General features: G+C 43.1%; 1 protein-coding gene across 4 annotated transcripts in view; it reads left to right on the top strand.

Annotated features, from left to right (window-relative positions):
• The first annotated feature begins 1,754 nt into the window (after positions 1-1,754).
• magi1a (membrane associated guanylate kinase, WW and PDZ domain containing 1a) overlaps positions 1,755-13,878 on the top strand; it is a 62,707-nt gene continuing 50,583 nt past the window's right edge. For 2 of the 4 annotated variants that reach the window (XM_089119212.1, XM_089119211.1), the window contains exons 1-2: positions 1,756-2,049; positions 3,429-3,545. In XM_089119212.1, coding sequence (XP_088975338.1) covers positions 1,797-2,049; positions 3,429-3,545 — 370 coding nt within the window. In that variant the 5' untranslated portion in view covers positions 1,756-1,796. Of the gene's footprint in view, positions 2,050-3,428; positions 3,546-13,588; positions 13,774-13,878 lie in introns of those variants that run through there. The other 2 variants (XM_089119210.1, XM_089119213.1) reach the window with 2 other exon arrangements.

The following is a 13,878-nucleotide window of genomic DNA, read 5'->3' as shown; positions in this document are numbered from 1 at the left end:
ATTATTTTTAAATGGATCCTATATTCCGCAAGCCATGCTTTAACATTTGTTCATCTGTATAATATATATTTTTTATTTGTTAAACATCAATTACATTTGTAAAAGTTCCCTGTAGGCCAAACTCATATGTTGCACTCCAATAATATAAACATTTACTGTTTGCACTTCAGGTTAGATGCCTATTGTGTTTCATTGCCTCTGTACTTGTACTCTGCACAACAACAATAAAGTTGAAGCTAAATCCAATTGTTTACCCTTAAATGGGGTTGTTGTTGTTATATATATATATATATATATATATTTCCTAGTTCTGGGAACAGATACAGTCTCTATCTGTGCATCTCATACTTGTATATAATATAAATATGCTTTTTGCCATTTGTTCTTTATTGTGGTTGTTTAGTGATAAGAAATCATGTCGATCTGTTAAGGAACAGGGTGAAAGTCCACTTATTCTGTTGTGTGCTCAGAGCTCATTCTCATCAGATTCATGTTTTTTCTTCCTCTGGAGACTCAGTCCATCACCTCATTATATACACAATATATATATATATTAGGGCTGTGCAAAAGTTAATTGCGATTAATCGCATCCAAAATAAAAGTCTGTGTTTACATAATATATTTGTGTGCGCTGTATATAATTATTTTGTATATATAAATACCTATGCATGCATGTATATATTTAAGAATTATTTGCGCTTAAATTCTGTATACATTTATAAATACATAATCTATATTATATAAATATAAATATTTTATATATGAATAACACATTTTCTTAAATATATACATGCATGTGTGTGTATTTATATATACAAAATAATTATATACAGCACACACAAATATATTATGTAAACACAGACTTTTATTTTGGATGGGATTAATCGCAATTAACTTTTGCACAGCCCTAATATATATATATATATATATATATATATATATATATACATAAACCTTAATTTATTGTTGATATATAGCCTGTAGGCTATTTCAGTTTGTTTCAGTTTGCAGCTGAAACACTTATACATGCATTTATCACATCAAGGCTTGACTACTGCAATGCTCTATTTCTCGGAAAAAATCCTAAATAGGCTGCAGTATGTCAAATTCTGCTGCATGGCTGCTTACCCGCACAAGGCCATGGGACCATATTACTCCGATCCTTCAGCAGTTACATTGGCTTCCTGTCCACTACCGCATCCATTATAAAGTCCTTCTCCTTGTTTATAAATGCCTACATAATCTGGCCCCAATCAACCTATCAGATCTCCTCACCTCATATTTACAATCCCGCACGCTTCGCTCTAGTGATGCATGTCTCTTAGCAGTTCCTTCATCTCCACTTCGCTCCATGGGGGACAGGGCCTTTAGTGTGGCGGGTTCTAAAATGTGGAATGGCCACTTGATATCTGCCAAAGTACAAGTGTAACCATTTTATTACCAGTTGTGTACTTTGTTTTTGATTCATAAATGCATAAAAGATTAGTATTGTAATGAGTCTAATTATAACTATCCAGTTGTGAAATAAATCATAATATGACCCGTGGAGCGAGCGGTTTCCCGCCACTGGCCCGCTGGACTTCTGTTAGCTGGGATGTGCAGTTTGGCATTATTGTCAAAGTGAAGAATGTCTGTGAAATAGGCGTGACAGATGATAACATGAAACTGAACTCTTGACCTTAATGACTCATAACTTTATGACCGTTCCGAACTGGAGCAGCTCCGCCAGTCACACACACACACACACACACAGTCCAGGAGGATCCACGGTTGAGCTGTGTGTGTGTGTGTGTGTGATGGAGGAGCACTGGAGCACGCGTGTGCGGGAGCGAGCGCTGTGGAGGGACTCTGCGGGCCGGCTGCCGGTGGAGCTGAGCGGAGGGTCGGACACGGGTCGCTTCACCTGGATCCGCCCGCTCGCCTCGCACACTTACGAGGACGTTCTGCTGGAGGTGGAGGATCTGCCGGTGTCCGGGCGGCCGCTCTGCGACGTGCTGCACCTCCTGACCCACTGCGGCGACCCCATCCGGATCAGAACTGTCAAAGCAGGTGCGGTGGGGGGCCTAACCTCATATTCCTTCATGGGGCCCCATTTAGCTGGTTACTTATTTGTCCACAACATTATACTTTATTTTATGTCATTTTATCATATTTTTTATGTTATATTATATTACAGGCTATTACAAAGGTGAAAGTTCAAATGCTAACCAGTGAAAATAGATGCGTTTAGTTTCACTATCCCTTTAATGTGTTGTCTTGACATTTTTTAAAAGCGCACTGGAAGCGCGGGATCTCTGACATCATCTGCAGTGTTGATGTTTTCAGATTACTCTTCTTTACCCGCTGCTAATACAATCACACTATTGTTGCTCCTCAAAAGCTCTTGTTTTCATGCGGGACAAACGCTTCATATCTGACACACACACACACACACACACACACACACACACACACACACACACACACACACACACACACACACACACACACAATGAGCTGCACCCTCGTGCCTCGACTGAGCAATAAAGTGTGTATCTGTTGGAAAATAATTGGCGAGGTTATATAATGTTAAATATTGCTGCAGTATTCCGTACTCTCTCTCTTTCTCTCTCTCTCTCTCTCTCTCACACACACACACACACTTCGATTTGTCTCAGCATGTAGAGAGCTGTCAGTCAATAAATGGGAAAACAAAGTAACTTGCATTACTTATTTGAAAAAGTAACTCAGATATTTTGAAAGTAATGCGTTAGTTACATGAACAAGTAATCTGATTACGTAACTCCAGTTACTTGTTATGAGTTACACAAGTATCACATCAAGTATATGTATATATTTATATAGCGCTTTTCACAATATAGATTGCATCAAAGCAGCTTCACAGTATCAATAAAAGAAAAACACATAACAGTCTGTAACTTTAGGTGATGTTATTTATAATGATACTGATACATCCTGATTCATTTCTCTACCCTCCTGCTGTGGATAATCAACCAGTTCATTCGTGCATTAGCCTAAAGACCAGCTTAATTTACCAAAACAATAATTTCAGGGACAGTGCGAGTTACAGGCTAATGTTTTTTCCTTCTGTGGATTATAATGAAGGCTGTGTGAAACTGCGCAGCTTCTCCAGTGCGAGCCGATCAGAGCAGGCCCTGTAGACTGAAGCTCATACTAGTGCAGTCCACTAGAGGGCAGCAGATACAACAGAACTCCTTCCTGCCATCGTTACCATGGCAACACACCACAGGCCGAGCAGTGGTGAACAGAGGGCAGTGCGAAGCAACACACACATTAAAAAAATCCCCAAATAAGTTTATAACAAATTCTGCAATATAGATAATGTTTTGCATGTTGCTTGTTTGCAATGTTGCTGTCCTCTGAAATCATTTGAGCATTGATCTGTGTGTGTGTGTGTGTGTGTTTAGGAGGCAGGCTGAAGAAAGGCTTGAGTTATTTCTTGAGTCAGCGGTTTCAGAAGCTTTCAGCAGATCATCAACTGCAGGAGAACATCAGGACCAACCTGCACCGCCACACTGCTCCATGTGAGTCTCTCTCTCTCACACACACACACACGCACACGCACACACACACACACCTAGGAACCGACCTCCAAACAACTGTACATACACTACCCATAATGCTCATAGGAGATGATCAGCACATCACTTCAGATGATCCACTGCTTACACTCCAGTAACTTTAGAAACGCAAGCCTGATCATGGTGTACCCGACCCGACCCGACCCGACCCGTACTGAACCCCTCCAGCCATTAGAGTTCGCACACGGAGCTGCAGTTGTGTCGCTGTCCTTCAGCAGTCCAAAAATACTGTAATATACAGATAGGCTAAAATTGATCAAACATATATATGGATAATTAACCATATAAGAAATTATAATGAACTATTAATATACCGATAGGCTAGAATAGATAACCCTTAAGTGAATTAATTTCACAGCGAATAATCTGTTCGTCCACCGAACTAACCGTACGATCTTTTATCGACTCTCAGGACGGATTCTTCTTCTTATAGACTGACTCAGGCTCAGGAGGACGTACTCAAAAGGTTACAAGCTTTCTGAAGCTCCAAACTGAGTTAGTCATCGTGATTCAGTCCTTCACACACCAGAGCGAAGGAAAGGGAGCGCTCTAATCGCAGCTCTGCACCACAGCTGCGGACCGGAGAGACCCTGAGGAACAGGTCGTAAGAGGGTTCAGGTCACAGTTAGGAGGGAGAGGTTATTATGTGAGTATAAGAGGCCATGAGTCTGAGTGGACATCCATGACATGTGGAGTCCCTCAATAGTCCAGGCAAAGTAGCGTTTTACGACAGACTAATTGTCAAAGAAACTTCTAATACAAAATGTTTTACTTTTCTTGTAGACTTTCATTGTGTAAAGTTTTATTGTAGTAGGAGTAAGAAAAAAAATAAGCCTATTTGGGTGTATTTTGGGCATATTCGATTTCAAAGAAACTTGTAATACAAAATTTGTTACTTTTCATGGATACTTTCATTGTATAAAGTTTTATTTTGATAGGAGTAAAGGAAAAAAATAGCCCCATTGGAGTGTATGGTTACTGGCACACATCTCGGATTGATGCGAATTAAACATATTTCCTCAACTAGGATTTCTTAGGACTTTTAGTATGTTGTTCTGGACACCTCATAGAAATGATCTATGCTGAAAAAAATTCTTTTACAATTACTTCTATTTTTGGCTCCAAAATGGGCTATTTTGCCTGGACTACAAGGCCCACACCTCTTCAGCCTGTACACGCTCCCAATGAGCCAAATAATGAGGCATCCTCCGAGTGCCACCCTCCGGAGATAGGCAAATTCCGCATTTCTTTGCCATTGTCTTCTTTTGCATACTCAAAGTCGATAGGCTTTCTAAGCAGAACCCCATTGGTCGTCATCTGACAGAACGTCTCCGTTCCCTACTCAGAAAGGAGGTCCTTCCTCGGGGGAGTCGGCCAAGGAGGGGCTGTCACGAGGAGTACAAGCTCGGAGAACCAGGGCCAGAATGACCTGCTCCTCGTCCTCCCTGACCTTGCGCAGGGTCTGCTGGGGGAAACCTAGCCGTGCACCAGTGCATCCGTGCCGAACGCGACCCTCGGTCCGGGAATACAGGGCGCAATGGGTCGAGTCGTAAGAGGCAAACAGATCTGTGCGTCCCCGAACTGGTCCCTATCCCATCCCTCCCGCAGGGAAAAGGAGAAAGAACTTAAATATGAAATATGTTTCACACTCAACTTGATTCTCTCGAACCCTGGTGCCTTTCTGTGCATCTCACGTCATCGCAAACATGCACGGCGCATGATAGGAAACAGAACCTGCTAAATATTGTCGGGGTTTTTTTTTTTTTAATTTGCTGCTTTTATGCTTAATTGAGTGAACAATACAGGTTTACTGTGTGTGTGTGTCATAAGGTGGACTTCTGCTGCTTGCAAACGGACTCTTCTGAGGAGACCGTGGATTTCCAAATGTGTTGATCTGATTCCACGCGCAATGCACGAATACACTGCAGGCTCACTCTCGCTCGATCCACGCTAAATCATCAACACTATCACCGCTTACAAATGTTTTATTTACTGTAACTGAACACATCACAATCAGCTAAAACACACGTGCAGGATACTTTACTTCCCCAACAAGTGTGCGGCCGAATCCGTGTTGCTTTCACAGTCACCCGAACCACGGCACGGTTCAGGAGCACCCGAACTCAGTCCAGCTCCTCCACGCAGTCTCGGGTTCGGTACCCCAGTGCGCTCCCGGGTCCCATCACAGCGTTCACATTAGAGATTTTTCATGCGAACCGTGACCCCTTACGAAATAAACTGCCAGTACACACATGAACAACATGAACACACATATAGAGAAATTACTGTAGTAATTATAGTCTCTATAGTGCTTGTCCAATCATCAAGCGAACCTCAGGCTCAACTCTTCAGCACAATGAGCCCAAAACTCTCTCACACACACACACACACACACACACACACACACACACACACACACACACACACACACACACACACACACACACACGCACACACGCACACACACACACACACACACACACCAGAAGAACTTTTCAAATGAACAAATAATAGAGCGTTAAACACTAACAGATCTCTCCCCTATATTAATATTGAGCAAAACACATTAAATAACACTTAATCTTAACATGTACTGTCCATTAACAGTCAGAAGCAAAGCATGCTGGGAACTAGAAATCTGTAACTCATACTGTGTGTGTGTGTGTGTGTGTGTGTGTGTGTGTGTGTGTGTGTGTGTGTGTGTGTGTGTGTGTGTGTGTGTGTGTGTGTGTGTGTGTGTGAAAATATAAGCAGCAGTTTCCCATATATGTAAATGTAGTATGTAATATATTGCATTATATTTAGCAGTGTATTCCCATATATTTTTGTTCCGTAAGGGTTCGTTGGTATTGTAGCGACAGATTTCCTTAACGAAGTGTTTTTGACTGAAGGTTGTGTTCGTTATACATGTCAGAGCGCTGCTCGTGTGTTTCTGTTGGCATATATAATCCTAACCCGTATACTGTAAATGCAGCGCCACAGACGTCAGTCCAGTTGTGTGTGTCCAGATTAAAGCGGCGTCCCGTTTGGTCGCCCGCTCTGTGTGTGTCTCTTTCCCTGGTGCCATGTGACGGGTAAATCCCGTAAACGGCTTCAATCCTCTGGGTTTGGGGATTATAATGATTCTCTGATGGTCTGAATCTGATATATTGGAAAAGGGACTTTGTTCACATGAAGAGAGAGAGAGTGGTAACACACACACAATGTAAACGCAGCGATCCGTGCAACACACACTGCAACTCTCTGAAATTATATATGAGTTAAATAAATAAATAAACAAAGGCCTTTTTCAGCTGGCGAGTATAAGGACGAGTATAAGGACGAGTAAGGCGGAAGAGATGAAGCCGGCTTTAGTGTTAGTCTGGGTTTAGTTTCAGTAAAGCTGGACTGTTGAGTCACGTTAGCTTGAATTAGGTCAACTTTCCCCCTTATTTTCAGTGAGGCAACGGGCATTTGTTATTACTGACATAATATTTTGTATATTACATATGGATATGCATTCAAAGAAATGGGGGGGGGGGGGGATTGTATAAACTGGTCAAAAATTGACCAGTTTATACAATTTCAATAATTTAGCAGACACTTTTGCCCATGGAGGACAACAAGAGAAGTTGTTGAACAGGGAACCTTCCCAGGCCTTTCACTAACCCCGTTAAAGTTATGTAGCCTATATTTTCAGACAAAACATTCTTAACTTAACGTTCATAGAACAATGTTATTTCTGATTGCTGAATATTTTCATAGTGTAATAATAAAACGTTCTGATTACAACATTCATGGAACAACCTTACAATTTTTACTTGAACATTCCCACAACACTGAGAGAAAACGTTCTCAGAACATGATCTGTAAGATCTCTGATAAATATTGGGAGAACCATTTTTAGGGCCGAGCCCGATGGCGAGAGGACCCTCTTGGAGTCGCTCTGTTTATGATGAAATGTTTTTGTTTCTTCACACATTGTCTGAAAGCAGCTTTGCAGAAAATCATGATGTTGTCATGTTTATAATATCTTAAAATCGTCAAATGTCTGATTTAGCAGATTCCCAGTGGAATATTCTCTCTTGAAGTTATCAACAAACTCCAATAACGCTCGTTCAGAGTTATCTGCTCTTTAATAATATCTCAAAATCTTTATACATACATCGTTCCTGGAAGGTGTTTTTCAGAATTAGTTGGTCAAACATTTTTTAAACATTACTATTTGTTTGATCTAAAAGAGAATTGAAGAGAGCATGAAGTCACAAGACACATGCAGGATTGAGGACCAAACAATGAATGCAAGGTGTGTATGAAATATACAGGCAAGCAGGAACAATATTACAGCATTCAGTAAAATCACAGTCTTTGACCCTCTGTATGACACAGAAATGTTTTCTTTTTTCTGTTGTTGTTTTCCATGTTTTTTCCTTTTTGGAAAATGTTCCCTTTGCTCTTTATGATTCATATTTTGGTCAAGCGGCAACCTCCCCGTCTCTCTCTTGAAACCAACACGGAAGTGAATTAAACTGCAGTTCATCGACTGGCCACTTGAGGCTGGCTGCAAAATCTGTATCTCCCCCGTGTTAAAATGTCTAACTTCACAGCAGAAAAAAACATGTTTACATCCTGGTGGCAAATAGTGGCGCTAATTTTGCCCTTCATGACGACTGTGAGGGGATGATTTTTCTTAGAACTCATCCGTTTAAATTATATTTAAGCCTTAAAGTTCTGCATAATTAAGGGCGTGGCCACTTGAGTGACAGCTGGATTGCCGCTGATGTCACCACTAGTGGTTTGTCTGCTGTCTGTTAGCGTCACCCTCAGCTGTGTTTGTGCTTTTTTCTGGATTATTTCATACAGTTTAATACACGTATTTTACCTTCGCCCGTGCACGCCGTCAGATTCCGTCGTTGTTGAGTATGGAATTGTACGCCAACTTTAGCCTTCAAAAACGCTCTTCAGAAACCGACAGGTGACGTCACAGACACTACGTCCATATGTTTTTTGTTTTTTTTTTACAATCTATGATTTTGGTACAATGTCTCATCTGTTATTTTTGTAATTCAAATATTGAATGCACGTTTATATAAACGTTTATACTCTGGGAAAATGTGTCCTAACAGTTTTTGGTACTTACCACATTTTGTTAAGCTGAAATCCATACCTGTGGCTGTAAGAAATGAATTGCTCACATATGATCTATTTTTATCATTTGCATGAATATAAACGTGTGTCTAAGTGTCTCAGTGTGTAGTGCTGTGAAGGTCGTGGCGGAGGCAGGAGTTTGCAGGTTCTCAGTGTGTCAGTGTGGGGTTCTTCTAGATTCAGAGACATGTAGCAGAGGTAAATTAGCCTAATTGAAGTGTGTGTGTGCCTGTGTGTGTGTGTGTGTGTGAGCCTGTGATGGACTTTCCAGGGTGTTGATGGTGGGTTAGTCTCCAGCTACATCCCAATCCTAGTCAGGAGAAACGGTGCGGAGAATCAACGTTCCTGGGGGAATGTTTGGAGGATTTGTGCATAACCAAAAGCATTCATTGAATGTTTAAGAAACATTCTGAAAAAGAAAAAGAAAAAACATGTAGATGTAGAAGAGAAGCGGTCCCAGCACTGAGCCCTGTGGCACTCCAGTAGCTAGATGATAACAGTGATGGATAAACCATGTTTCTGAATGACAGACGCTAGTGATGACATGTAGATGTAGAAGAGAAGCGGTCCCAGCACTGAGCCCTGAGGCACTCCAGTATCTAGATGATAACAGTGATGGATAAACCATGTTTCTGAATGACAGACGCTAGTGATGACATGTAGATGTAGAAGAGAAGCGGTCCCAGCACTGAGCCCTGAGGCACTCCAGTAGCTAGATGATAACAGTGATGGATAAACCATGTTTCTGAATGACAGACGCTAGTGATGACATGTAGATGTAGAAGAGAAGCGGTCCCAGCACTGAGCCCTGAGGCACTCCAGTAGCTAGATGATAACAGTGATGGATAAACCATGTTTCTGAATGACAGACGCTAGTGATGACATGTAGATGTAGAAGAGAAGCGGTCCCAGCACTGAGCCCTGAGGCACTCCAGTAGCTAGATGATAACAGTGATGGATAAACCATGTTTCTGAATGACAGACGCTAGTGATGACATGTAGATGTAGAAGAGAAGCGGTCCCAGCACTGAGCCCTGAGGCACTCCAGTAGCTAGATGATAACAGTGATGGATAAACCATGTTTCTGAATGACAGACGCTAGTGATGACATGTAGATGGAGAAGAGAAGCGGTCCCAGCACTGAACCCTGAGGCACTCCAGTAGCTAGATGATAACAGTGATGGATAAACCATGTTTCTGAATGACAGACGCTAGTGATGACATGTAGATGGAGAAGAGAAGCGGTCCCAGCACTGAGCCCTGAGGCACTCCAGTATCTAGATGATAACAGTGATGGGATAAACCATGTTTCTGAATGACAGACGCTAGTGATGACATGTAGATGGAGAAGAGAAGCGGTCCCAGCACTGACCCCTGAGGCACTCCAGTAGCTAGATGTTCAGTCTTAGACACATTACCCCTCCACGACACCCTAAAGGGTGAGTTGAGTGAACGCTTTTGAAGTGGGCGACCAGTCTTGGGTACAGGGTTATTTGGGTGATGATGCGCAAAATTTGAATAACACATTAAAGCTGGAGGCCGGCGTTTTTCCTCTTTGACGCCATCTCTGCTCGTAATCTGCAATTGCAGTCATTCGCGGAGTTATCAACTTTACGTGAGTTGTACTTCAACACCCTCGACACGGCTCAGCGCGGATGAACTCAGTGTTTGAGACTGTGAGGCTGTCAGTCGCCGCCGGTGTGGATACTGGCATTCAGAATCACAGATTATTCTTTTTGGAAGTAAATATAAGAATTTTCACGGGCAAATGTCATGTGACTTAATAAGAAACATCCACTTTTGTTCTGGTTCTGACATTGCAGTAAATCGCAGTGATTAATTCTAACAATCGCTTATAAGTTATCATACAACACAAAACCGTGCAAATTATACCTTGTTCTCAAATCGTTACTGTTAACAACGTCAGCATTGCATGTAATGTCCTTCCGATCTTATCCTTGTTTTCGCATGGGCCAGTGTCAGTCTCTTCTTCTGTAGCGCTCTGAAGTCCCAACGAAGTCTTCTGCGTTTTACAGCGGGTGAGTCTGGTGTCACGGGTGTACCACTGTACCACTGGAATCCACCAGTACCACTGGAATTAAAAACCGTAATACAAGTTTACCGCTTCGAATCCAGCTACGGCAAGCAGAGAGTTCTGAACACTGGCTGGTTATGTACTTTCTCAAATATATATTTGGGATAATTTTTAACCCCAAAAAAGCCACGGACTGGCGCTTTAAACATTTGCAAATAAAGTAGCGTTTTCAAAATATCAGAGCGTCAGATGAAACACTGTAAATGCTGTCGTGTTCTGTTGCTTTCGGATGCTGGTGTTCGGGAACACACTCGTGTGTGTGACACGCTTCTGGGGGGAATTCACCTTTGGCTAAGCCCCGCCCCCCTTAGTTACTGTTGCTACATCCGTCAAACTTCATCTGTGCTCTGCATGGCTTATGCTGTAACAGCTCTTCCTGATGAAATGTTATCAAACTTTTATAAAGCAAAATAAAGTGTCTGATAGAAGTGGGCAAAAGGGGCTGCAATATGCGTTCGAAGGCTATATTCAAGACACACAGGTGAAACGCAATCAACAACAAGGCATCCAAAATAGAGGCAAAAGCATAACGTTAACGTTACTGCTCACAGTCAAAAAATGAACCATCGCATTTCCTACTAATGGAGACGGAGGCTGGGACTAACAATATCAGGGAGCAACACTGTTCATGCAAAGCTAGGCAGGTGTCTATTCACTTCTATAATCGTTATTACAAAGCAAACGGACTACACGAGTACTGTAAAACGTTGCATTTATTAGCAGCGTGTGCTAGCGTGACAACAACCGGAATGAGAACCGAAATCATAACCTAAAACTAAAAGTAACATTATAAAACGGTATAACTTCACACTCACAGTAAGGTTAGAAGTAAAACAAGATGTGCTTGTTGATCTTTGGGGGGTTTATCTGACTGAGGACGTCCACACAGTTTAATCCAAACACGACACTTGTCAGCATTTTACTTCGGTTTTGGGAAGGGAAAAAACGGACACCCCCCTCCAACCTCTCTGGGAAACGCGAATCTGTGTTGCAAATGTTCGAGGCACAACGTTTAACCATATTTTGGATAAAACTTCGACGGTAATAGCCTGCCGAGACCAAAAAATGAGACGCCTGTGTTGAAAGTCAATGGAGCGCTGTGAAAAACTGTCGGACCTCTGTGGGAGCTGGTTCTTGGCTGGGCTGTGATTGGTCAATCTACATTCTAGGGCGTGGCTTAGCCAAAGGTGAATTAAACCAAATCATTCTGATCATACATTTTGACGCGTTTCAGAAACACCAAACCAACATTAGAGATGCTGTGATGCCATTGGTCCGCTGGTTACTCCAGTTATCCAATCACAGCTGACGCTGAGGCAAAGTCACATGGGGTTTGAGGGATTTATTCAGTAAATGCGTCTTCTTATTGGACAAAAAAAAACAAAAAACGTTAGGCACATTTTTAGAATTTTTTTCTTATCATTCTTTTTCCAGCATTTTTATGCAATATCCCAAAATGCACATAAAATTGGGTGGATGGAAATACAGCTCTTGTAGAGAGTTGAGGTGACGATTTCGCTTTTCTTTCTTGCCCAACGCTGTCGCATACCTCCAGAACACCTGCAATATACAGGACATTATTTTAGGATACTTTTGCCTCCTTTTCTAAAGCTTGAGAAAAGCCAATCACATGGACTTATGGACTTGTATCTCAGTTCAGTTTCTAAAAAGATAGAAGGTCATCCGGCTTTACAACAACACTGGAGTGAGTAAATCATGACTGAGCAAACTCTGCTTTTCAGCTTTTGTCAACAATCAGGAAGGCACAGCGGGAAAGTTTTAGGCGTGCACTGGCCCTTTAAGAGCTGGAGAGCGCATGGATGCTCACGGTTGATGCAGGAGGATGGAGGACAAGATGGAGGCGCACAGTAACATCTGAGAGATACACGGAGCCGCGGTGTGTGTGGAGGCCAGCGGTTTAGCATATGTAAAGAGTAAAGCACAATAGACTGATGGGGTGGGGGAGGAGACGTGTGTCGACCAATACCAGTCCCAGCCTGCTCAGCACCTTTAGCTCGGGGTTTTAACGTGTCTATGGCCAAAAATGCTGTGTCAGTGCAGGTTTTGAGACTACATGACATACAAAAATATGTTAGCTAGGTTTCATGCCCAGAAACTCAACGCTGTTGAAGAGAGAGCGAGGATATTTAGTTGCATAAATGCCCTGTTAATAGGCTGCTCATGCCTTCAGATGCTCGACAGCGCAGTGAATGGTCAGTGTATGGCCAGCACGGAGGGGTCGCTTTGCATTGCAGGAAGGAGGACACAGTTGTACACCACGAGGATGTCTTTGTCCGCCTTTGTTGTGTTTTGAGCGCGGTCTCGCCCCCCCCGAGGAGCCGGTTAACAGGTGCTCGTTCCTCCAGAGGTTCCCCGCCACAGATGGCTATTGTTATGGTGTGCAGTAAACCAACCTCTCTCTCTCTATCTCACACACACACACACACACTCTCTCTCTCTCTCTCTCTCTCTCTCTCTCTCTCTCTCTCTCTCTCTCTCTCTCTCTCTCTGTTCTCCCAGCTGCTGCTTCCTGCTAAAGCAAAGTTATCCCTGATCCCGCTCAGCGTCCCTCGCCCCCTCCCTCTCTCTCTCTCTCTCTCTCTTTCACCCCTCCTCTCTCTCTCTCCCCCCTCCTTTCTCTCTCCCCCCTCCTCTCTCTCTCTCTCATCCCTCCTCCCCCTCCTCTCTCTCTCTCTCCCCCTCCCTCCCTCCCCCATCTGATTCTCCTCTGCACCTCCTCCTCCTCCTCCTCCTCCTCCTCCTCCAGTGCTCCTCATTCTGCCGCCGGTCGCTCTCTCTCTCTCAGCGGGTTCGCTGTTCTCTCTCACGCACAGTTCGGTTCGGTTCGGCTCGGTTCGACTCGGTTCTTCTGCGGCGATCGGACACCGACACCGGATTAGCGCGTGATCGCAGAGGAGGACCGTGTGTGTTCGGTCGCTTCACATCCAGGCAAGTGGATTTATCCTCCGCCATATCCATATCCTAATGTGCGCGTTTGAAACGCGTTGTGGATGTCCGAGATTTGCGGCTGACACCAGAAGCTGGACCGTTCAT

This window comes from Pimephales promelas, chromosome 14, assembly GCF_988280905.1.
Source record: "Pimephales promelas chromosome 14, fPimPro1.hap1.1, whole genome shotgun sequence".
Taxonomy (NCBI): Eukaryota; Metazoa; Chordata; class Actinopteri; order Cypriniformes; family Leuciscidae; genus Pimephales; species Pimephales promelas.
Note: the sequence above shows the minus strand (reverse complement) of the source record. Positions and strands in the feature narration are given on the sequence as shown.